This window comes from Mandrillus leucophaeus, unplaced genomic scaffold (genome assembly GCF_000951045.1).
Source record: "Mandrillus leucophaeus isolate KB7577 unplaced genomic scaffold, Mleu.le_1.0 Scaffold1210, whole genome shotgun sequence".
Classification (NCBI taxonomy): domain Eukaryota; kingdom Metazoa; phylum Chordata; class Mammalia; order Primates; family Cercopithecidae; genus Mandrillus; species Mandrillus leucophaeus.
The window spans coordinates 493,134-519,856 of record NW_012100433.1 but is presented as its reverse complement, the minus strand read 5'-3'; the positions used below and the strand labels follow the sequence as shown (position 1 = coordinate 519,856).

Below are 26,723 nucleotides of genomic sequence, written 5' to 3'. Positions count from 1 at the left end.
TCCCAAAATGCTGGGATTATAGGCATGAGCCACCATGCCTGGCCCAATTTTCAATATATAATTCTGGGAGCAAAATAGTTGGTTACCCTTAAGTGAGTCTCAATATTACTTTTGGAAATCTCTGATTTCACTTTTTGTAACATTCACTGGTATAGGCTAAATATAACTAGTCTGGGAAGCTATTGAGGTTACTAATCTTCCAGCCCATTGATGAGCCAAAAAGAAAACCAAACATACACAAAACTACCTGTAGATGGGGAGATGAGGGTTCTTAGCCACTAATTTAGAGCTTAAGGAGAAAGCAAAGAGTTTGAAAGTGCACTCTTCTGAAATGAACCTCCTTCCAAAGGATGAGTGGATTTACCTGTCTTTCTAAATTTCTTGCAAATAAAGATAGGACAGCTTTTGAGAAATTAGTGTCTATTTCTATTTCTAGGTAATAAAACAGTGATTGACATTATGATATTCTCTTTTAGTCCAACGATTACTTCTCAAAAAGGCCTTTAAAGGCCAGAAAAAAAGTAGAATATTTTAAGTTCAGCTGTTTATTTAGAAATGGGTTCAATAACAATAGTCTTTATGCCACATCACAATTCTTCCAAACAGCAACAAAAAGAAAAACCCCCGCACACAATAAGCGCGATCTTTGTACTTAAACATTAGTTTCTTGGAACAGGGGGAGCAGGAGTGCTTACCTGCTGAAGGTTTACAAAGGGGAAGCTTGGGTGGGGCTGGGAGGTGGCTATATATTGGCACATGTGTCCTCCGGGACAGAAATATCTTGACTTTATATAGCCTATCTTTCAAAGGCTTCGTGTCAAACCCACATTGCTGACCTCATTTAATTCTATTCAAACCAGGGTTTGTTCTTAACCTCCTCATCCAGATCAGCTTGCTCAGAGTACAAAAGACAGAGTAGTGAGGGCTCCTAAAGAACGATGAATGTGCTAACAAGCTTCAGATGCTGATTAGGTCTACTGAATCTGAGGAGCTTAAGTTGGTTTCTGGTTCCTTCAAAGGTTGGCCACATATTCATATGGCCAGAAATTCCTCCCTGTGTTTCACTGTGAGAATCAAGCATCCTCCACCAAACTGAAGGCACTGGAAAAGAAGATCATCCCTGGAAGTAGTCACATTATCACACTAACTCTACACTCAGGCCCATCAAGGAAAGCACCTGTAGCACAGCCTCATATTGTCTACTTAGCCCTTACACACTCAAAACTGGTTTTGCATCTTCCTTACCTTCTTACAAAACAGCCTATGAATCTATGAATGATTTATCTAAACTATGAATATTTTCATGTTTGAAATACTTTTTTTTTGAGACGGAGTTTTGCTCTTGTTGCCCAGGCTGAAGTGCAATGGCGCAATCTTGGCTCACCGCAACCTCCGTGGGTTCAACTGATTCTCCTGCCTCAGCCTCCTGAGTAGCTGGGATTACAGGAATGCACCACCAGGCCTGCTAATTTTTTGTATTTTTAATAGAGACAGGGTTTCTCCATGTTGGTCAGGCTGGTCTCGAACTCCTGACCTCAGGTGATCCACCTGCCTTGGCCTCCCAAAGTGCTGGGATTACAGGTGTGAGCCACCATGCCCAGCCTGTTTGAAATATTTAATAGACTCCTACAAAATTTTAACTTCCCCAAGTAGCTTTCAAGTCCTTTTGTATTCTAGCTCCAACTTTCCTACTCATTCTTAGTTCCAACCACACCTCCACCATCAAATACATCCAGTTCTTTCCCAGAACTCACATCTCAGAGCATCTGCCCTTACTTCCTTAGCCTGAAAGGCTGGTCCTGCCTTTGAGTCTTCCATTAAGATTTAATTCTAGCAACTTCGACTCTATGATATCTCTCACTTTTCCACATCACTACTTGTTTGGCACAAACCATTTCCCTTTATTTCCTACATCATTAGTCTCCCAAATCAGCAAAATAGAATATAGCCCATCTAAAGATCTAAAAATTTAAAAACTCTTGAAATATACAAAGTTTTTAAATTAACAAAAATGTAAATCTCCTTTCATTCTGTTATACATCTCCTAAATACTATTTCTCTTACTCCACATTTCTCTTTCTATGATTCACAGTAAAATTTATTGCGTCTTCTAAACCAGTGTTATCCACTTTGTCTCCTACACTTCACCCATTGGTTCGCTGCAGTCTAGCTTCTATACTCACCACTCCACCAAAATTAATCTCATTGAGGTCACCATCAACCTAAAAGTTGCTAAAGTTGAGCATAATGTAAAAATCCTCATCTTGCTAGACTGCCTTGAAGCATATAAAGAAGTAGCCCCCTTCTTTCTTTTTGCAGTCCTCCCTCTCTTGACTTCCATGACATCATGTCATCTTAGTCATCTGGGCTCCTCCCCCACAGACTCATTTGAGGTCTTCTCCTTCCCTAACTCTACATGAAATGTTGCCAGACTTCAGGGTTAGATGGGGACCCCTTTTTCTTTTCTACTTACAGTTTCTTATCCTGTCTCAGTTTCTAAATAAAAATTTTAAAACCTCTATGTGCCAATGACTGAAACATTTATAGCCTTAGATATGACCTCTTCTCTGAATCCCAACTGCCTAAAATTATATCCCTACTAAATATCTACCTATTTAAAGGCATCAAAAAATCATCAAAAGACATCAAAAAACGTATCTCAAACAAACATCCTGATTTCTCCCCACATTCCCTTTTTCTCCACCTTAGTAAATGACAACACCATAGCTTAACAATGACCAAACCGAAACCTTCCCAGTCACCTGTCCTATTTTTTTTCAGCTCACCCTTTAACACCACACAAACTCCATCAGTACACCTTATAGGCTGCTTTTCCCTGGGACATTTCAAATAGATCTACTTTGTTCTATCACTACCACCCTAGTTCAAGCCAACATCACTACTGCAATTCTCACTTAACTAGCCTATCTGCTTCTCTTTTCTCAACCATTTGTTTCCCAGCTATCCCTCCTTCAGAACATAGCTATAGTGCTCTTCTAAAAACATAAACTGCACCACGCCATGCCCCTCATCTAAAACTCCTCAATGGCTTATCATCTCATGTGGAAGAGTTCAAAGTCTGTATCCAGGCCTACAAGCCCCTGCTTTATCCCTCCATCTCCTGTTATTGTCTCCTTGCTCATGACCTTCCATTCATGCATTCATTCATTCATTCATTCATTCATCCAGACAGACATCTATCCACACAAGTGTCTCTTCCTTAAATAAGCAACCAAGAACCTGAACTTGATGTTCACATTTTCTGGAATATCTCTTTCCTGGCTTTTCTCATGACCTCTTCATTATTTAGCAGTCATTTCAAATATTACTTTCTCAAACAACAAGCAGTTAGCTCACATTCTAATTCTCCATCCTCAATGCAAAGTAGCATACCATATTGTTTTATTTCCTTTATAGTAGTATTCACTATCTTAAATAATTTTTTATTTTATTTAAAATAAATAAAATAAAATAAAAAATAAAAAATAAATTTATTTATTATTGTTCCCTGCTCCCATACAACCAACACAAGTTTTATAGAAGATGTTTCAAAGTGCATCTTTTCCATTAGGATCAAGAAAACTACCTGGCTGGCCGGGCGCGGTGGCTCAAGCCTGCAATCCCAGCACTTTGGGAGGCCGAGACGGACGGATCACGAGGTCAGGAGATTGAGACCATCCTGGCTAACACGGTGAAACCCCGTCTCTACTAAAATATACAAAAAACTAGCCGGGCGAGGTGGCGGGTGCCTGTAGTCCCAGCTACTCAGGAGGCTGAGGCAGGAGAATGGCGTAAACCCGGAAGGCGGAGCTTGCAGTGAGCTGAGATCCGGTCACTGCACTCCAGCCTGGCTGACAGAGCGAGACTCTGTCTCAAAAAAAGCAATATACCTGGCTATATTATGTCATGTTTAAAAATACATGAATAAGTGAATAAATGAATGAATGATTTTGTGCAGCTCTTGAATTCTCAGATATTTCTGGCCCTTGTCTTACTTTAATTAATATCCCGAATACTTAGGATCGTGTCAGTCTCATAGCAGGTACTCAGTAAATGATGAATTAACAAAGTTCTTTTGGAGCTTTAGAATCTCTGTTATCAATGATTCTGAAGATGTCTCAAACCTGATTTCAATCTGCTTTAGTAGCATTATGTAAAAATTTTTATGAAAATATTAATTAGAAAGAGTTCAGAGCATAAATCCAAGCACATATTAGGGGGAAAATTCAATTCTACACAAATTGTCTCACAATGTATTTTTTTTCCTATGAGACATCATGCCTCACCATCTGTCTCAAATATTGTTTTATTTTCTATCCTAACTGAATTTGAAAAGAAATGGAATATCTGGATAGGAAAGGTAGCACATATTAGACTAAAATTTAATAAAGAGACTTGACAGTCTTATGAATTGGAACTTGAAGATGCATTTACATCACCTTGAATTTAGTATAGTAATTTGAATGGCTTAAAAAGATTGTAAGCAAAGATAGTAATCCTTATAAATGACAATGCAGCCAACAGAGCAGAATGTTCAAAGCCCTAAATGACTTTCAGCCAGTTCTCTTTCGGGTTTCAATGATATCTCAAGATATGAAAGGGGGGTAAAATCCAGTGCTACATGAATTATATAGCAGCCAAGAGATAGGCCGGCATTCTTACAACAAACAGAAGGAAGAGCAATACCTAGGACCCAAAGGTCTATAAAAGTACAGGCAGGAAATAACGAAATGAAATTTGGCCTGGATAATATAAGCTAATAAATGGAAAAAAACAATCCAAAACACTGATATGCAGAGATCGTGGGAAAAGTGGCAAAGAAAGAGGATAATAAAAGATGGCAAACTACAAAGGGAGTTTCAGCAGTTTTAGTGTGATTGTATCTCCATATTTAAAAAAAGACAGAGAGAGAAGGAAGAAAGAAAGGGAGAGAGAGAAACAAATGGGACACTTTCTCAAATCCTGCAGCCTGCTACAGTAATGGGCAGGGAGTCAAGGGAACTGGAGATTAAAATAGATACCCTGATCAACCCTATGACTTTGGACAAGTCACTTTCCCTCTCTGGGCTGCTGTTTCCCCTTGTATAGAATAATAGTTAAATCAAGTAGCTTTGTGATCCCTTTTAGCTGTGTCACTCTAAAATATATTTGGTTCTTGACATTTTCCCCTTTGATCACTAAATCAGTTATTCAGCTAAGAGGGAAAACATGAAAAAAAAAAAGATGGAGAAACATGATCAGCAAAACGAAGATCGAGAAGGGTGTAGATGATGAACCCATTCCGAAAAACACGCAGAGAACTATAACGAAAAGCAGATGGAATAAAGGGCCAGAAGTTAAAAGTGTGTGCCTCAACTCTGTTGCTAACTTACTTTCATGGTACCAGTAACATACATCATCATTCTGCATCTGATTCTTTTTGCTTATTAAAAAAATGACAGTATTACTTTTCCTACCCGTTTTCAAAAGTGGGTGAAAAGATAAAGTAAAATAATGTTATGAAAACTAAAAACTACTCAAACATAAAAACTATAAGTAGTGTTGTTTTCACATTTTACTTTTGCAGATACAATCCAGAACTCATGTCCCCAATTATCAAATGGCTTTTCTAATTTTTTGTTTAGGTTTTAGCTCAACCATTACCTTCTCAGTGAGGACTTTTCCAAACACACTATCAAAAAATAGTTTTCACCTTCACTACAATATCTATACCACTAGTCTATTTTATTCCCTTCATAGCGTGATCTAACTTCTTCAAATGTTTACTTGATAATTTTATTCTCTCTAAAACAGAATGGCAACTCCGTGAGAGCAGAAACATAGGCTGTTGTGTGCATTGTTGCATTCAGATACTAGTACGTTGAAGATAATCAGAAATATTTGCTGAACAAATGAAGGGTTTAACACTGCAAGGTTCTCTAGACATTCTGTATGATTCTAGTTCCTATGCTTCTCTGTGTAAAAGTGGCAACTGAAACTTAGAAAGATTAAGAAACTCACTGAATGCTGCATAATCGTTAGAGGTCAAGGGTTCTGACTGGTTGATTAAGGCTTATCATACAAATATTGGGACTATTCAATGTTAAATAAAAATTGCTCCATGAGAAATGCATGTTTGTAAGCATTAAGTAAAACAAGGCATGCAAATGAAAGTCTATCTATCTATCTATCTATCTATCTATCTATCTATCTATCTATCTATCTATCTATCTATCTGCATATCTGTTCTGCAATCCAGTAAAACAAGCAGCCCATCATTCTGATAAGGCATGCATAAGATTCCAGCAAAGAAGGAAGCTTGGACAAGTGGATGCTATGTCTACCAGTGGGCCAAGGACTCGAGGATAAGTCAGGCACAACATGAAAACCAAGCCAATTACCCCAATCTGGCATAGCTGGTTGTGACTAAGGTGACCGCAGCATGCTATGTTCTTGGTAGGGTTCCCATGCAGAAACCAGAGTGTTAAAATGGATCCCTCCCCCCTTGAGCTCTGACTGGTTTGGTTCACCTCAGAGACCATCCTCCTGCTGTATGGTTTAGATAAGTCTAAAAAGATGAGCCATTCAAGCCACAGTGTCTTCTCCAAGCTGATGAGACACGCTGCAGTCCTCTAAAGAACAGAAAAGAGAGGGTGCACAGGATTGCTCTTGGGTAAGTTTTCTTTCTCTTATGTAATTAATGGGTTACTCTTCAGCCCTTAGAATAAAATGCTATAATAACTTAAATCTACATGCTCTGATTTGTATTGCTTAACTGTAATTTTCTTCTTTAACAAGATGTGTATATGTCTTTCCCGTCTCTCAATAAGAGGAGGGAAAGTAGGGAGAGAAGGCAGGGAGGGAGGGAGTGAAGAAGCAAGGAAGGAAGGAGGGAGGGAGGGAGGGAGGGAAGGAAGGAAGGAGGGAAGGAAGGAAGTAAGGAGAGAGACAGAAATAAATTGATCCTAAATCGTTTCTCTTTTTCTTTTTCTTTTTTTTCTTTCTTTTTTTTTTGAGACGGAGTCTCGTTCTGCCGCCCAGGCTGGAGTGCAGTGATGCGATCTCGGCTCACTGCAAGCTCCGCCTCCCATGTTCGCGCCATTCTCCTGCCTCTGCCTCCCGAGTAGCTGGGACTACAGGCGCCCGCCACCACGCCCGGCTAGTTTTTTTTTTTTTTTTAATTTTTAGTAGAGATGGGGTTTCACTGTGTTAGCCAGGGTGGTCTCGATCTCCTGACCTCGTGATCCGCCCGCCTCAGCCTCCCAAAGGGCTGGGCCACCGCGCTCAGCCTTTTTTTTTTTTTTTTTTTTTTTTTTTTTTTTGACACGGAGTCTGGCTCTGCCACTGGGCTGGAGTGCAGTGGCATAATCTCAGCTCACTGCAACCTTCGCCTCTGGGGTTCAAGCGATTTTCTTGTCTCAGTCTCCCAAGTAGCTGGGATTACAGGCACACACCACCATGCCCGGCTAATTTTTGTATTTTTAGTAGAGACAGGGTTTCACCGTGTTGGTCAGACTGGTCTTAAACTCCTGACCTCGTGATCTGCCCACCTCAGCCTCTCAGAGTGCTGGGATTATAGGCATGAGCCATTGCGCCCGGCCTGGTCCTAAATCTTAAGACTTAACTGGGAACATTTGAAAATATCAGTCAAAACCATTGCCGTTTTTGATCAGAGATGGTAAGAGTAATCATAACTATTCATGTTCACAAAAAGTTCCAAGAAGCAGTGGTCACTCTGAAGTCAGTTTCCACCAAATGAAGGATGTGTTTGCCCAAACAAAAGCATGAGACCGCCGATTAAGTCACTGGCTATAGATTCCAAGCTAGAGGCCAGAGAAGTTGTCTCCAGTCCTAGCTGGACCAGTCATGGCTGAAGAGGCCAATTCTGGGCCACTGATGTGGTAGGATATGGTCAAAGAACAGGACCCTGGATAGGCACCAACCCTGAGCAATAATCATATAGGTATGAAGATGTTTAACCTGAAGAAAAGAAGTGTCTAAAATTGAAAGTGGTTGCCTTAGAACATACTGAGTTATTTATTCAACTTTTCCTGACAGAAGCTTGATGATGACTGACAAGGTGTACAAGGTCCCTGCCTGATTCTGCAAGCTTCTCTCTTCTCGAACGCACTCTAGTCTAAGCTCCGGGCACAAATTGTCGTTGCCCCAAGTGGACCATGTTCCCTCTCACCTCCCCACCTTTGCAGAAGCTTTCTTCAAATCCCCAGAGCTGCCTTTTCTATGGCTAGTCCCCATTTGTCCTTTATTCATAGTTTAACCTCTCAAAAACCTGTCTGGAAATCCACTCCAAGAAGGGCTAATGGCCCCTCGCTAGATCTTCCTATAGCATCATCCACTTCCCCAACTAAAATTGTATTTAGTGTATTTGTGAAATAAATAACTGGGTAACTTTCTTCATGCTGGGCATTGTGCTAAATGTTTCAAATACATAATGCATTCAATTCCAGAAGAGCCCCGTGTTGTTTGGTACTATTATTATCCCCATTTTACAGACAATGAAATTGAGGTTTCAATAGGGTAAGTCATTCCCATGCTGTCCAGTTAATCTATTTTGTATGGACGTGGATATTCAGGAGAATCCGATGAGATGGGTTGATCTGATTCTCTCTGGGATGCCCTACGATTTGGTATTACTTGGGGGCTCAGGGGCCTGATGGAACTGTGATCACGACCTGGCTTTCCACTAATTAGCTGGTGTCAATGGCCAGCACACTTTAGCACTGAATCCCAGTTTCTTCTTTGGCAAATTGGTAAAATAATGACTATCTTCCCAACTGTTATGAGGACAGAAAAAAATGAGAAGCTGTTGAGAAAGCACGGAGCACCACATCCAGCATTTAAAAAACAATTTTTTTAAAAGTAAAAGATCAGGAGTTTCCCTTTCCTTAAAGGAAGTAATCTGTCTCTGCTACCTTGTGCCACAGTTAAACTGCACAGGCTCAATAACTTATGTTTTGGTTAAACGTTTTTAATTTTTTTAGAGTGAAATCCGAGTTTTTGTTGGCAAGTGATTGAACACGCTGGGCCCAGCCTCCAGGCCCACAGTCCATTAGGAAATTTACGAGGCGAGATGGGGACCTTCAGCTCAAGTACTCCCTTCAGACGCAGTACTTACAAAGCCATCAATTTCCTTAACAAAGAGCATTGGCTTAAATGCCCCTTAAAGCAGTGTTATTTACACAGCTATCCACTTCCTTTTGAATTCTCTGCCTGGGGGGTGGCAGACCTGCAGTTCTTTCCAGCTACGAGTTAATTAGGCTTTCTCCCCAAATGGAAGCAAGCCGCAGACTGAGATTTGGTATTAAAAAGCAGCTCAATTTGGGGCCATCCGAGAGTCTTATGGGGTGATCCAAATACCACCAAAATCACTGGTTCCACCCACCCATTCTTCTAAAATTCTAAAGCCTATGGACCTTACCGAAGAGTAATGACCTCTGTCAGTACAGAGATAGAGAAGGAAAGGCAGCGTTTGAGCCGGTCTCTACTTAGTAAAAGAAACCTCAAAAAAGTACTGCTGGCTAAGATAAGGTACTTTCTACCTTTGCAGTCTATCGATATCGTAAAATTAACGTTTTAAAGAAGCCCCCACCCCTTTTGTGGCGGAACTAGGTTTTGGATACAAGCAGCCCAGTTCTGGGATCTGAGCATGAAACCACCACCCCGAGCCACCTGACCCGAGATCACCTGCCCGAGATGACAGCTAAGGGGGAAAGTCCCCGATTCAGACAGGATTGTCTGACTCTAAAGACCAGCAAGGCTCAACTACACTTTCTTGCCTGAAAAATCAAACTGTCTCTTAAGAAATACATCCTTCTTTTACTCATTTATCCTATATTTACTGAACTGCAAATTATTTTTCAGTCCCTGGACTAACTCCTGGGAAATCAGATGAATTAAAGCAGGTCTCAGCGCTCCAAGAACTCAGGTCCTAGTGAGAGGGGGGAGATATGTAAATGATGACTGCACAGGATTCTGATCTGAGGTACAAGATACTGTGGGAGCACAGAAGAGGGACCTCCACTCCAATCTTACCCAGATTTGAGGTTTCCCTTAGGATGCAACACCTGGGTTTTATCTCTCAGAGAAGGAACGGATGGTGGGGAGCATATTCCAGCAGGGGGACTCTGTGAGCAAATGAGGTGAGGCCAGAAACAAGGTCGGAGGTATAAAGTACAAGACGGTGTTGGAGTATAAAATGCAAATCCTGGCCGAGGTGGGTGGGTCACAAGGTCAAGAGATGGAGACCATCCTGGCCAACATGGTGAGACTCCATCTCTACTAAAAATACAAAAATTAGCTGGTTGTGGTGGCGCATGCCTGTAATCCCAGCTACTCGGGAGGCTGAGGCAGGAGAATCGCTTGAACCCAGGAGGCGGAGGTTGCAGTGAGCCGAGATAGCGCCACTGCACTCTGGCCTGGCGATAAAGCGAGAATCTGTCAAAAACAAAACAAAACAAAAACAAAAACAAAAACAAAAAGCAAATCCTGGGCTCAGATCGTGCAAGGCCTTGAATGCCACAGTAAGGAATTTGAATTTATCTCAAGGGCAACATGGAGCCACCTGACACTCTCAATTGGAGAGCAACAAAAGGTGTCTGCACTTTAGGAAGCTTGCTCTCACCTATGGGCAGGTAGATTGGGGCAAGCAAAAAAATGAACCAACAACCTGTTCATTTTATAAGCGTTCTCTTGTAAAAGCCTAATCAGGAGCTGAAGGGGGCCTCGGGTAGGGCAATGATCATAGGGAGAGACAGACTGATTTGGACGAAGACAAGATAACGTTTTCAAGGTAACATGGGAAGAATGGCAATTATTTGGATGTAGGAAATGGCAGAGAGGGAAGAGTTATGGATGTTTCCGAAGCTTCTGTTTAAATGTCTGGTTGGCTACTGGCGCCACCAGTTGAGATTAGGAAAAACACTTGCAGCAGGTCTGGAAAGAAAGATGGCAAGCTTTGTGTAAGATGTGTTGAATGTGAGTTCCCGTGGGGCGTCCAAGTGGAGCAATTAGATATACAAGTTCATGGGTCAAAAAAAAAAAAAAAAAAAGGCACAGACTAAAGATAGAGATTTTGGAGTCATACAAGGAGAGAATGGAGAATGAGAGTGTGCCTGTTATGGAACATTGGAGACTGCTGATAGTTAAAGAGTAGGTGAAAGAAGGTCTGTGGAGGGATGGTCAGAGAAGTTAAGAAAAACAGAAGAGGCTAACACTTCACAGGTACCAGGAGTTCTGAATTTCAAGAAAGAGCCAGATAAGACAAAAGAGGAAACTACTGAAATATTTCTGTTTGAACATGCTATTTAATAGAATCTCATGCATGGCTTCCCTAAAGAATGATTGTCAAATTTCGCTCAGTCTCTTCCAGGGACAGACAGGTCACTCTCTACTTGTGAGTAAGAACTAGATTATTACTTTTGTAATAATCTTTGTCTTACTTTTGATAGCCGTAATAATAAATGTTTGTTGATCACTTTCTGGAAGACAGGAATTGTCACAAACACAGCCATCCTTGGTGCCTAGCATGAACCTGGCACGTAAGAGGTGCTCAATAAATAAAAGCCTATGTGATGAATGAATAAATTTATAAATTAATAAAACAATGTATCATAACAATCCTATGAAGTCAAGAAAGCACTCCTATTTCTTAGGTGGAAAAAGGTATTTGGGAGATGAAGCCTGAGGCAGACAAGTGGTCCTTGTGCTTTGGGGCAGGTCAATCAGCTTTTCCTCTCTCCCTGTCCCTTTAGAAGTTCTCTTGGCAAAAAGCACACGGACAAATGGAAAAGGGATTTCAGACTCTCGTGCGGCCCCTTCCTTGGTAATGAGGCTGAACTCAAGTTATATACGTGGTTTTGGACTCCTAAACTGAGGGACCAGCTCCAGCCAGGACCTTTCAGAGTCCTGCCAATGGCGGCTGATGTTTAATTTAAACTTATGGATAATTTGGGCTGAGTTTCTGACTGCTGTTGAAAGCTAAAATCTCCCTGATCTCTCTTTGGGTCAGTTTGCCAAGAGTATTTTGTTGGCCCTTGAAGAGCATCCCATTCAGGGAGGTTGATCTTTTTTAAAATACTGCTCTCATCATGTCATACCTCTGCCCAGAAACTACTGCTTGCCATGGGGTAAGAACTGCCCACTCATCCCCCTGTGACTTATCTGGAGTAGCTTCCTTTAGGACTGGTGCACTCACTGTATAAAGAAAAGCCCTCTGTCTGGACCTTTATAGTGGCAGAGTGTCAAACCTGGTCTTATCTGAGTCCCACTGTCCAGAAATCTTTCCCAGGCTCACCAACCCCCTACCAGGGGCTTTCCACTGCTCCCAGGGGGCCTCTAACACCAATCCCTTCATATCTTTAATGACCACTGCCTTCTGTAGCCCTCCAACAAAGGTTTCTGCTGCTTAACCCTGCATTGCACGGAGGTTTGTATGCAGCAGGTGCTTAATATAGACAAAAACCAGTGTGAGCCTGGTCACATGCATTTTAGACTGACTGCAGGACCACCATGGTTGCTGCCTGGAGGAGAGAGAAAAGCAACCGTGTGCTTGAGGGCAGAGCGACAGACACTGGACTTAGGCTATTTTATCTTTCTGTCCAGTAAGTTAAAATGAAAAAAAAAAAAAAAAAAAAAACCTCAGTCCTTTAATAACTATTATAATTTCTTATTTGCTTTATATTAACATCTCTTTGGTACTTAATCAGTATTGGCCTAGAGAAAGTTGGTGGTTTTTAGTTTCTTCCTCTGTTAAGTATTTAATGATCTGTAAACAAACACTTCAGACAGTGTTTCTTAAAAAGACCCTGGGATCCTTTTGTTATGTGAAGATTTCTTTAGCTCCGTGCATTGTTTCCCCTTCTCATTATCTGTTTGCTGCTAGGCTGTTCAGCTCTTGAGAGTACACACTTTATTAGATAACCTTAATGATGGAGATGTAGCATAAATTAGTCGTTAAGCCTGAGGGCTTAAGAGCCAGAGACTTCCAGGGCTAGAATCCCTTACTGGGAATGTAACATCTCTGCGCCTCCATTTCTTTACTTATAATGCCTGTATAATGTTAAAACTACCTCATAGGATTAATGTGATTAACCAGTGGAATTAATGGACAAAAAGCTTGAGTGAATTTTATCCAATTAATTTAATTAAATTAATAATTTGAGTTATGTATACTACTATGACTTTTGTCTGAGATGGTGAGATGGAAAAAGGGTGGAAATATATGCAGTCTATACAGTTGGCCCTCCATATTCATGGGTTCTCCATCTGTGAATTCAAGAGATGCAAAATAAAATTCTATCTTTGCTAAACATGTATAGACATTTTTTCTTGTCCTTATTCCCTAAACATTACAGTATAACAACTATTTATGTAGCATTTACATTGTATTAGGTATTATATGTAATCTAGAGATGATTTGAAGTATACAGGAAGTTGTTTGTAGGTTACATGCAAATACTACTCCATTTTATATCAGGGAATTGAGCATCCGCAGATTTTGGTAATCACAGAGGTCCTGGCAGAAATCCCCCAAAGATATTGAGGATTGACTGTATATTTCTTACTGGCTCTTTCTTGTTCCAAAGGTTTCATATTTTGGAGGAGGTCATCTGGTGACTTTAGTTTTGAAGTTGGGCAGATCTTGGTTCAAATCTCAACTCTGCCACTTAATAAGCACCTGCTTTGAATAAGCCACTTCGTCTTCTTGAGCCTCAATTTCTCCTCATGTAAAATGGGGGATAATGGCCCCCACCTTCCTGTAGCCTTGGGAAAATCAAGAGGATGGTTAAGCGGAGTGTGAGGCAGCTGGCCTGGCATAAGATGCAGCACTCAGGAAGATTTTGCTTGTCTGGTGGGTGGTTTCCCAGCTCAATAAATATTTATTGAATGGAGGCCACATTCTCAAAAGTCACTGAAACATTTGGGGGCTCTGTTGTGTCACCTGGAACATGGTGTTAACAATGCCTGGCAGCCAGGGGTGCTGTGGGTTTGAAATGAGCTATTGCAGCAGGTTCTCCATAAATATGAACACATTCCCTTCCACTGGTCAGGGGAGGATCCTGGATGCTGCCTGAGCCTTTTGGACAGTCATCTGTTTGGGTTGCTCTGGCCACCCTTTTTAGCCTCAAAGTGTCATTTGCTTCAGTGTCTCAATGATTGGCTCAAGTTGGATGTTGGGACACGAGGGTAGATGGTATGGCTTCTTCCCTTAAGGGTAAGGGACACAGATGTGGAAGTAAAATACATGAGGAGTCAGTGAAATTATAGCTATGCTGGTATAGACTCAGGAGGGAGATGGATGAAATGATTCTCACTCCTCGCTCTCTCTCTCTCATCTGCGTTATTCTGCCCAACTGGCTATACTTTTACCTGCTTATACAGTCATCTCTAGGTATCTTTGAAGCATTGGTTTCAGGACCCCCACAGACATAAAAATCTGAAGATATTCAAAACCCTTATACAAAGTCCCTTAGTATTTGCCTATGACCTATGCACACCCTACCGTGTACTTTAAATCATCTCTAGATTACTCATAACACTTAATACATTGGAAATACTTTATTGTTTTTCTATTTGCGCTGTTTTTAAATTGTTGTAGTGTTATTATTTATTTAGTCAGTTAGTTTCAAATATTTTGTATCTCAGATTGGTTGAATCTGAGGATGTAGGATCCAAGGATATGAAAGGCCAACTGTATACTCATCCATCTCTGCCAGCAGACAACAATTTTTCAGTAAAGGACCAGATGGTAAATATTTTGGCTTTGTGGGCCATACAAGATTTCTGTTGGAATGACTCAATTCTGCCTTTGTAGTGGCAAATATGTAAACAAAGGAGCATAGTTGTGTTTCAGTAAAACTTTGTCTACGAAACCAGGCAGCAGGTTGGGTTGGCCATGGGTGGTGGTTTACTGATGCCTGGTTTGTGCAAGTATGCACATGGCTATTATGCCCAGGGCAGGGCTTGGTAGAGAGTGTAGAAAGCACACGCTTGAGTCTCCTTCTCCTTCCTTCATGCTGTAAATAGCAGCCTCACCATAGTCCTCAAGGGCCTGAGAAATCAGAGCCTGCTAGACTTCCGCCTCATGCCTCCTTTGTCCACTACAGTCCAGCCATACTGACTTCCTTTTCCCTCTTCAAAAGTTCTTCTCTGCCTTGGGAATCGAATAGTCTGAAGTTCTTGCAATCCTTGCTCGGTTACCTGTTCCATATCTCCCTAATGGGTTTACATCCTACTCAACCCTCAAGTCTCAGCTTAAATGTCAAATCTTCAAGGAGATCTTCTTGACCCCCTCAATGTAAAGAAGGCCCTTTGGTTATACACTTCTAAGTATTTCCACTTAGTGTCATTTTCAACAATGACACTAAAATAATTATTTGTGTCTTTTTCCTAACCTCCCTGGCCTTCCTTTTTCACTGCTGTTTTCTTTGAAACAAGCACAGTGCCTGGCATACAGCAGGCATCAAAAAATATGAACTAAATGAATGAATGACATCATCCAGCAGCCAATTTGCAGAATCTTCTGCCTGGGTCTGACTGCACATGTTGGGGCAAGCAGCTGATTTTTCCTGCAGGCTCTAGCAGTGAGGTTTTCACACAATCCTTACTGCCCATCCATCATTTTATTTTAGGCACATTACTTTTCTGTCCAAAAAGAAAAGGAGGATACAATTAGGTCTATATCCCTCACTTGCTTAATATTTCAATTTCCCTCAGGGCACTCCCTTCAAGTAGAGATCACAGCTCATGAATATTAAATGTCTCTTCCAACCCAACATGGACTCCAAGAAACAACGGAGAGCCGGGAGCTAAGAAAAGACCCTGATACCCAGCCCAGAGGCCTCTACCCTCTCCCAGGCCGCCTCAGTCATAACTGCACAGATGTACATCAAGGCACATGTATGTGCAGATGAATTTCTGGTCACTTTAAATATCACAATGAAGTCCTTGTTCTTGGCTACCCAGATTCACCTGCCTTGGACTCTGGCTGCCTTTCAAAGGCACACATCAAAGTTTGGTCTCGATTCCTCACATTCAAGCAAGCACCAAGTCGGTTCCCTGAGCCTGACCCCTTCCTGAGAGTCAGGAAGCTGACCTGGGCTGCGGGCTAGAATTCCTCCCTTCTGGCGTCAGAGGCCGTTCTGTTTCTTTTCATTCCAGCCTTGCCTCTCTGTGGGGTAGGCCTCCCGGGTTTCCAAAGGAGGTGGTAAGCCTTGGTCTGAGGCAGGATGGCAAGCTTGATCCTAACCGGTGCTGACTCAAGGGTGTTTGAATGCATCCATCAGACCTCCCTGTTGAGTACTTCAGATCTTTGGTGCTGCCCGCACGTCAGCCTTCCGCCCCATCGCCTCCTTTTCCTGCTCTTTTGTCCCCTCAGTGACCCCCTTTGACCCTTTGGGTGAAAGGAATTCCTTTCTCTTCCCCAAGCCCTGATTTCTTTTAAAATGCACCAGTTTTAAAACAATAACAACCTGAGATTTAAATCCTAAAAATCAGAGCTGAAAGCTCCCTGGGAGCTCATCAAATTCCCTCATTATTTTACAGTGGGGAAACTGAGAACTAGGAGATTCGGTCATTTTGCAAATGGTACCACTGTAATTAAGCATCAGGATTTGGTTCAGGACCATTTTTGCAGATGATGGCTCGAATGCCTTTGCGTCACTCACAATTGAGATAGGCAATGAGGAAGGGGAAGAAGAGGTGGCATTAACTGACATCCTTGATTGTCCAATAACTGTTGTGCATTGTGCTAAACACTCTATGGATGTTATCTCATTCTTTTTCTAAACAAAACTGTAGGTGTTATAATTACGTCCATTTTTCAGAAGAGGACACTGAGACTCAGAGGGATTGAGAGATGCCTAAAATGATCCATGTAGTAATTGCAACCAATAGATATTTGAACTCAAGCTCCTCTGTCTCCAACATTGCTATGACAACCTTATGAAGTGCCAAACACATTTTATGCTAAAAAAAAAATGATTTGGCTACTGTCAATGGAGGGTGATCTGTTAAAAATAAAAATACAGCCTAAAATACAGTATGACCTTCCATTGGGGGTATGAGCTTTATGCCATGGAACATTTATAGGGTGATCATAACTGAAAATGGTTGTTTCATGATTCATGAAAGTGGCACAAGAACATGTGCATTCACTTTTGTTTCCTGCTGTGGTTCAATGGCACCAAACAGAAATAGTGGAAAGGAGAAACACTCTCTTGCTGTTTCAAGACTTAGTCTGGAATTGGACATGGGCTTCAGGGCAGACAAACTCTGAAGTCTCCTTCTTTGACCTACCTGGCTATATGACTTTAGATATTCACTTAAACTCTCAACGCCTCAATTTTCTGATCAGCAAAATGGTGTAATTATTTTGACTCTACAGAGTTGCTGGGAGGGTGAATGAAATCACTTTTACAAACAGTTCTTAGCAGAAAAACTGGCACAGTTGGGTATCTAATAAACGGAATAACTTCATGGTTAAAACGTGTAGACTCTGCTTAGATGCTGTGAATCTCATGTTTGCTATTTCTCTGTGTAACTGTAGGCAAGTTACTAAATCTCTCTGAACCACAGTTTTTCCTCTACAAAACAGGGATAACATTATTTATCTCATAGGATTTCTGGGAAGATGGATACAACTTCTGAATTAATCACATTAATTGGTCGGGCATGGTGGCTCACGCTTGTAATCTCAGCACTTTGGGAGGCCAAGGCAGGCAGATCACTTGAGGTCAGGAGTTCGAGACCAGCCTGTCCAACATGGTGAAACTCTGTCTCTACAAAAAGTAGCAGGGTGTGGTGGCATGCATCTATAATCCCAGCTACTTGGGAGGCTGAGGCAGGAGAATCACTTGAATCCGGGAGGTGGAGGTTGCAGTGAGTCCAGATCATGCTACTGCACCCCAGCTGGGTGACAGAGTGAGATTCTGTCTCAAAAAAATAAAAAATTAAAATTAAAAATAAAAATATTAATTATGACAATAATAGCATCAGTAGCAAACACATCTACTGACATACTTGTCAGCTGTCACCATTTTAAATGCTTTACAAATATAAACTTGTTTTTCCTCGCGATAATTCTAAGAAGTAGGAACTTACTAACCCATTTTATGAATGAGAAAACTGTGACACAAGCTAAGTGTCAGGGACGGGCTTTCCACCCAGAATCCGTGTTCTTAACAGTGATACCCTATGTCATTACTTCGGTGTTAAGAATGCCACCAATCTAGCTGATGTATTATCACCCTCGTCATCGCCTTAAAGACTACCACCATGACCCCCACCTATATTCCTCTTTCTTTTTCTTCTTTCATAGGCCTGCCTTCAAGCCAAGGGAAGCTTTATTTCAAAAATGTGTTCTGGGAAAAGTTACTACGTTTTCCACGGAGGGAGGTCTGATTGAATACATGCAGTCTGGAGAAGTTTTATTTTGTTTTCTTAATTTTAATTTTTTTAAGGTGAGAGGTGGATCATCTATTATGATTTCACATTGTTAGAAAGAAAAATAATAATAAATGCAACTCCCAGCAGAGCCCACTCTTCCCCCTCTCCTCCAGCAGATGCTGTTTTCCTTTTCAGTCACTGTTGTTCTAAAGTCTCATCGGAACCTCCACTAAGAAGACGGGGCGATTCATCTTCTTGTTTTCCTTTCTCGCCTTGGCTCAGAGCAGGCCAGAGCAGCCTGACAGAGGGGCCACAAGGCTCGGTGAACCCCTGCCCCTCCCAGCAACTGGTGGGGAGGCGGACCGATTCTTCTCCCCCGCTTGAAGTGCCTCACAGAGGAGGGGAGGGAGCTGGGGCTGGGGGTTGCTAATTGAGTTACTGGCCTTGGCTCTAGGACAGGGCTGGGGATGCTGTGTCAGGGATCACAAAGTGATGCTAATAGCAGGAGTAGGGGAGAGAAGAGGAGTGTGGAAGGAGGGAGAAAAAGAGACACACAGGGAATGCCTCCACATCTGGGAAAGACGACGTGGGGGTCCCTTTCGCTTTGTTTTCTTAACTATATATCAGCGTCAAGCAGGATTTGAAACCCAAAACCTTTAAATAGTTGTTTGACAAATCAGAGATTCCTCAGTATCAGGTGAGGGAGGAAGCTTTAGAGTCCTCAGTCCAGTCTCCCTAATTTCACAAAGGGAGAAACTGAGACTCTGAGATGCTAAGCTGCAGCCAGGAGGCCTCTAGGTCTAAACTAGGACCTGGACCCGGCTATGCTGAAGAATACAGGGTGGGAAGTCAAAACAGAACATGAGGGCGTCTCCACAGCTGCATCTCCTGTAATGCACTAGATTCCATCTCAGAAGGTCGCACGCTTCCAGCATCAGCTAAAGATATATTACAAAGTATAACCCCTTTTGGGGACCCTTCACATTTTGTCTGACTAATTTGACTGTTACCCCACCTCCTTCAGCTTTTATCAGCAGCCTGTCTGTAGTTTATGACTCAGTGCTTTAGAGACAGAATTCCCAATGCTGTGAACAATGCCTGCAGCCAGTGCCTGTTGCGAGGAGTTATCATTTTACTGATATCACATTTTTTCACTGAAACCTCAGGCCTGGTGTATGTTATATTTTTAAAAGAGGGGGAAAAAAGACAAGATAACTTCCACATTGTAAGGGGAAGAAGCCTGCATTGCTTGGGAGGTCATGTGGGTGGTGTTCATTTTAACAAGCAACTTATTATGTGCTGGGGGATGAGGGCACCAGGGGTGGGAAATTGAGAACAGGAAGTCCCCAGGGTGTTGCATAATAACACATTGGCACCTTGGGAATATTTCCGGATGTGTGGGCTTCTGAAAAGTGAATGGGAATATCACCATAAATCTGTCACCCACCCTAACGCTGGTGTTACTAAGCCAGAGAAAACATCAGCCTTTCTAAATGGAAGCAGGAGAAGGAGAAAAAGGTGGAAGAGGTAGAGGAAGAGAAGGAGAAAAAGGAGAAGAATAAGAGGCAGAAGAAGGAGTGAAGGAAGAAGAGGAGGAGGGGAGGAAAAGGGGGGAAGAGGAAGAGGTGAAGAGAAAAGAAGAAAAAGGAAAGAATGGTGGAAGGAAGGAAGAAAGTCATTCAAATGGAGAGGCAGAGGAGTAGAAAAAGCAGGGTTCTCTACTCAGACTGGAGACAGGATCACACCTCTGTGTGCTGTGTGACCTAGTGCAAGTGAAGATGTTATAAGAGACCTCAGATCTCACATATGGAAACAAGAGACCACCTGTAGTTCACAGAAAACAGAAGTGCGTATGAAGAACCTATCACTTAGTGGGTATCCATAAATGGTGGTTGTTGCTGGTATCCTGTGCCCTCAACATTCCACACAAACACACACGGAAAAAAGTAATAGCTCGTGTGCATCAAGCACATCCAACTTGCTAGAAATGGGGTTAAATCTCACATTATCTATGGCAATAATTTTCAGTCAAGACTCTGAGTGACAGTCAACAAAAAACAACTTTGGATAAATTAAGCAAAACAAACAAGCAAAATTTATTCGAAGAATATTGGGTACGTATGGAACACTCTCTGGAGAGCCAGGACTTTGTGCTCTGAAACTCAATTCCAAGCCCAAGATTAGGTCCCAAAACTAGTTTAGTGAGTGGATCCAGAGCTGGTGCTGTGCATAGCTATCTCAGCTTTGATGCTAGATGCCTTCCCTGGTACTTAGGAGGCTGATATGGATGTGGCTACTCCCACCATCCTCAGCAAAAGGGTGTCTACAGTATCCCTAAGTCTAAGGACTACTAGCTTCCAATTCAAAGTCTTGGGTTGGTGTGTCTGATTGGAGGGCAGAGGGAAAGCCTAGGTTTTATATACCCACACTCAAGCTACCAGGAAGACCGGGAGGAGATGCTTGGATAATCAACTTCTATACTAAGCGTTGGGTTTTTCCTTATTAGAATAATTATCTCCTAAGTCTAGGAAGGAAATTCTGATAGAAAGCATCCAAAAATATTGGTAAATATCTTCCACTGTTGGGTTCTAGGACTTTTACCATTTTCTACATGAGAACACTGAGGCTTAGCCAGTTACACATCTAAGTCATGGTATGCCTGATCTCCTGGCTGCTATCTTGACCACTGTCTTAACAAATGCAATCATGGAAACAATGTCAACCTCAGCACAGCCTCCCACACTTGTCTCATTTCTCTGACTCATTAAAGATTGGTCTGCTGGGAGTAAGGATTCACTGTCTATTTTTCAGCTGTTCCTTTCAGAGGAAGATAGTTTTCTAGACTTGAGCTACACGATTTGTCCTTGGAATGTAGTCCCTGGGAGCTGGGATCTCTGGAATGCCTGTATCTCTGTGAGTGTCTATAATGAGATTTTAAGTGGCCAGTGAAGGGCGTAGCTGAAGGCTTTCCTCTAACATAAACTCCACTCAACATACAGGGGTAACAGAGAGCCTTCCCTGGACACTGTCCACACCACTGACGGTTTTGTATTCCGTTCCATTAATTTGTGACAGGACTTGTTTCACAATTTTTTTTTTTCATTCACCCTGAAAGCCTGCAAGACCAGGAGCTAACTTTTTTTGCAGGTAAGTTACCATAGTGAGCTCTGGAGTCAGGCTCTCTGGGTTTAAATTCCAGCTCCACCACTTAACTGTGTATCCTTAGATCATCACCCCATGCCTCAACTTCCTCTTTTGAAAGGGCAGTTCAGTACAAGAGTTGTTATGAGAATAAGAGTTTATAAATGTGCTTGGTATATAAGAAGTATTCAGCAAATATCATCATCATCAGCAGAACACAGAATCTGGTAGACAATAACAGTTTACAAAATGAACCTAGGAGGATCTCAGTCTCATCCTCTCGGAAACTCCCTCATTTTTTTCATTTTGTTTTGAGACAGGGTCTCACTCTGTCACCCAGGCTGGAATGCAATGGCGCGATTTCGGCTCACCACAACCTCTGTCTCCTGGGTTCAAGTGCTTCTCTTGCCTCAGCCTCCCAAGTAGCTGGGATTATGCGTGCCCGTCACCACTTCCAGCTACACTGTATGTTTAAAATGCAGTTTTTTGTTAATAAGAAATGGTGAACCACATTATGATTTTCACCTACTATCTGCACCTGGCTCCAGTAAACAAGCATATAAAATATCCCAAATCCATGGAACAGGGTTTAATAAACTTCATAGGTAAAATACCAGATAATAAATATTTTAGTTTCTTTGGGCCATGGAATCTCTGCTGCCATCACTCAACTCTTTCACTGTAGCATGAAAGCAGCCACAGTCAATATGCAAAGTAATGAGTGTGACTGTGTGCCAATAAATCTTTATTTACAATTACACGGAGTAGGTTCGTTATGGCCTAGGGACCACAGTTTGCAGACCCCTTCCATGGATGAGGAGCTTCTACCTATTAGAGATGTCCTTATTTTTCCTGATCGTTGCATAGTTCTGAAGCAACACAGCAGATGAATGTCAAGGCTCAAGCATCCTTTTCAGGGTACCACATCCTACCTTCATCCCATCCTACTTTCTTTCCAGAAGCACATAAGTTACATGCCACATCAGTGCAAGTTAAATAGGCAGATATTTTTCACCATGGTCTGGGACTAGTGTTAGTTGCCATAAGGATGATGACAAAGGTAAGAGTTTGGCTCAGGTAGAGCTCACAATTAGAAGGAATTCAGTCACCCACCTCGAAAAAATCACACAACAGAAGCGCAGGTAAGGCTCTTTAAGTTAAGACCACTTAACCCAATCATTTAAAAATTTACAGTAGGTAAACTGAGGCCAAGACTAAGGAAGCCACTTGGCCAGATTTATGTAAGTTCTCAGCATAGCTGGCACTAGAACCCGGTTTTCCTAATTTTAATCCAAAGTTCTTTCCACCACACCACTAGGCTAGTATCAAGCTTTTACTACAGACCAGACCATACTCAAATCCACAGAGGAGAGAAAATTTTTTGGCAATTTAAAACCCAAGGCCCTGCCTAGAAACTCCCGTGTCCTTCCTTCTGGGGCATCTTCCTATCTTCCAACCATAAATATTTACAGAGCACTTCAATTGTGTTGCTTAGCCCCTACTGGGTGCCAAGAAGATAGTAGGTGCTCAACAAATGTGTGTTGAGAATTGAATAAGACACACGTGATATATGGTCTTCACCGTCACGGAGCTCACAATCTACTGGGAGAATGTCTAAATGCACTCCTGTAATGCACTGCAGATGCGAGGATGCAATGCTATCTTTTCCTCTTTAGTCTTGGAAAATTGCCTGTCAGTGAGAAATCTTCCCACGAAGGTTTTCATCCCCTTGTAACTGCCCCTTCTCTCTTCAGATAGAGCACCTCTGTCTTTTGTACTTGCAAATGAATTGTGATTAGTTTTCACCTCCAGCCCAGGGGATTAGCTGGGGGACCTTTGATCTTCAGGTATCGATTTGCATCTTAAAGGAAGTATGATCTCATCTGGGCCAGCTCAAAATTCCACCCCTGCCCCCCAAGCCCTGTCTGTTTACCAGCCCGGGGCTGACCAGGGCCTCCCAAGTGGGGCTGAAACAACAAGATCAGCCAGACTCCAAGAGAAGGCAGAGGAAAACAAATTTCCCAAACGGCTTGGTGAAGGTGGGAAAAGGACATTTGCTTCCTAAACACAGGCTGGTCTGCTATTCCTCCTTTCTCAGATCGGAGAGACTGTCCAAGTTTCTGAGTCTGCAGAGGGGACCCTGGTAGTTCCTGGATCCCGGCTGGAGGTTGCAAAGCAAAATGAGTTGAGCTTGAGAATCAGACAAAATCAGGTTCAAGTTCTGATTCTGTCTTTAATCACCTTTGACCTGTATAACTCTGGACAACTTTTGAAATTTTTCTGGCATTTGATTTTTTCTTATCTCTGAAGTGGGAATAAAAGCCTTAAAACATCTCCAGTAATACCCATTCTGGACATTTAGTGTGAAGAAAAGCAGGGATGTTTGTAAGGTAAAGCTTGATCAAAAGAAGTTACCCGTCACTGGCATCATCTATGAGAGCTTAAGCTCTTGAGGGATTGCTTTGTTTGTTTTTTCACTGCTGTATTTCCTGATACTGAAAACAGTGCCTGGCACGTAGGAGGCACTCAATAAACAGGTGTAATACAAAGGGGTGAATCATCATTTAGTCATAACTATTGTTAACCAACCATTCTGCACCGTTCACTTCTTCATGAAGGCCACGAGAAATGAAAAAGACGTACCAATACAATTGAAGGAAACTTCTTGTCGGCAGAAAAGGGAGCAGCCGTCACCATTGATCTTGTTCAAGTCATCGCATTCTTCACCTTGGTCTCTGCAGAGCAGATATGGAAGAGAAATGTGCCAATTTAGTCTCAAAACCATGGCTGGACATGGAAAAGTCCCTCCCTGGGCCATGAACTGTCAGTGAGACCTTGCACAAATCCCTTTCTCTGTCTGAGTCTCTTTCTTCATCTTCAAGATGAGATTTCTAAAAGGTGTAGACTTATAAGATACTTTCACATTTGCTTTGCTTTGTGTTTCTGATGACAAAGTGGAATTCCTGATTCCAACTCATTGTCTGAGATTCTCTGAGTCAGTTAACAAGCCAGATGGGAGTAACACATGGAAGAACTAATGAACACATAAATGGTCTTGCTCTCACAGCATCTAGGAAGTCTCATGGACATTTTCTTGTTTCTGATCTTAAAAGAGCATATTTGAAGGAAAATGTAGAGATTCTGTTCCTTCACCACTCCCTGCCTTGATATCCTTCTTATTCTCCCAATATACTTAAAGGTAATAATTTTTTTTTCATTCATACATTCAAGTTTAGTCACCCTTCCATTGGAAAGTTTTGCTTTCTCCATTGGGTGTGTCATTTCTTGGTGTCAAGAACTCCAAGGGCTGCGAGACTATACTGTTAAGAAATATTAATGCTCCTTTTGTTTTTGTTGGAATTATTTCCATCACCTAAGGATGATTTTGCAAAGGTTGGGATGGGCAGAAAATGAGCAATGATCTTTGAACTGGGCTTAGGTGACAAGAAGGAAGAGCAAAACCTGAAAGTCTGGATGGGTTATTGCTTTCTGGAAAACGATCATCCTTTAAAAAACAAAACACTTGGGTTTAGAACCCCATGTCTCAAACTAAGTGCATAATCTTGACTAAGTCACTTGACCTCTTGATCTGATATTTCTGTGATGATTTAAATTTAAATTAATTGAAATGAATTATAATTAAAATTCCAATCCTCAGTCACAGTAGCCACATTTCAAGTATTCAGGAACCACATGTAGCTAGTGGCTACTGTAATGAATAGCACAGAACACATTTCCATCATTGCAGAAAAATCCATTAAACAGTGCTCCTGTGGATGCTGAACTTCAGTTTTCTCATGTGCTAAAATGGAGATAATTAGTCCTACTCCTCTGAGTAGCTTAAAGTGGTCAGTACAGTGGGTGACACATAGAAGATGCTCAAGGAGTCACAGTCCCCATTCCCACTTTGCTTTGGGAGGTCTCTGCAGAGTGTGTGACAGCTGTCCCTCCCTCCCCAGAGACCAGCTGGGACCTGTCACAGCATGGAAGAGGCCTTAGACTTCTCCTTTCACCCAGGCAATTAACACTGGACAATGTTTGTTGCTTTTAAGAGGTGTCAGAGTAGCAGGATAATGCCTTGCAATCAATCCTTAGGATGTCTAGGGCATTGCATTGATCTCCAAAGAGCCACCCAAGTCCTCTCCTGTCTGCACACCTATGAGCAAAGAAGTTTGTATTTCTAGCTGGTCTCAGCATTCTCTGGCAGTGGATCTTGCTTGCTGGAAATTGCTGATGACCTTGTGCTTCTAAGCTAATTCATGGGTTGTTTTGGAAAAGACTTAAAAAAAAAAAAAAAAAAAGTACCTGGGCTGGTTCCCTAAGCCACAAAGCTTACTTTCAACCTCCCTTCCATTGCCACCCAAACAGTGTTCTACTGGTTTAAACAAAACATTCGGGTCACTACAAATATCTTCTAGGCATGACAGATCTATCATTAGATAAAGAGGTTCTGCGAAACCTTATTTGACCTCTGGGGCTGGAGCGGGTGGCCATCTTTCTCTGTGTCCATAGACATCTTGCTCCATCTATCACAGCACTTGTCAAACTGACTGCCTTTGCCTGTTACTTGAGAGCCCCTTATAAGAGACTGTAATTTGCCAAAGGAAGTGACAGAGTCTTCATCATCCTAGCACCTCAGTTTCTGGCACAGTGCCTAGGATACAACAGACAGCATGTAGCCACTCCTTTACTTGTTAGTTTTGCAGAGTGGTCACATCACACAACAATGCAATGGGGAATCCAGATGAGAATTTGGGCCCTCTGTTCATGTACTGGTTCTACATCTTACCAGACATGGAAGCTTGAGAAAATCTCTATAATCTCTTTGTGCATTAGTTGTTTATCTGTAAAGTATTATAATAAGACCTATCTCACATGGCTGTTGGGTGGGAGAAGTCAAGGAGACAATAATGTAGCACAGTGCTTCATGAACAGTAGAGGCTCAAGAAGTGTGTATAAATATTATTGCCATTATCAAAACGCTTATCCATTGCCTTCACCTTTACCCGATCTATGAAACGTAGGATCTGCTGCTATGGATCATTTAAGACAGCACTCATCCATTAAGGGCCTCACTGAGTGCTGCATCTATCCATATTTCTTCAAAACCTGAAAGTCTGGATGGGTTATTGCTTTCTGGAAAACGATCATCCTTTAAAAAACAAAACACTTGGGTTTAGAACCCCATGTCTCAAACT

At 41.9% G+C, this 26,723-nt stretch overlaps 1 protein-coding gene across 1 annotated transcript in view; it reads right to left on the bottom strand.

The window, feature by feature from the left end:
- PAPPA (pregnancy-associated plasma protein A, pappalysin 1) overlaps positions 1 to 26,723 on the bottom strand; it is a 213,468-nt gene that overhangs the window by 104,978 nt on the left and 81,767 nt on the right. Inside the window, exon 7 of the mRNA XM_011971313.1 lies at positions 24,169 to 24,260. Within this exon, the coding sequence (XP_011826703.1) occupies positions 24,169 to 24,260 (92 nt within the window). The remainder of the gene's footprint in view (positions 1 to 24,168; positions 24,261 to 26,723) is intronic.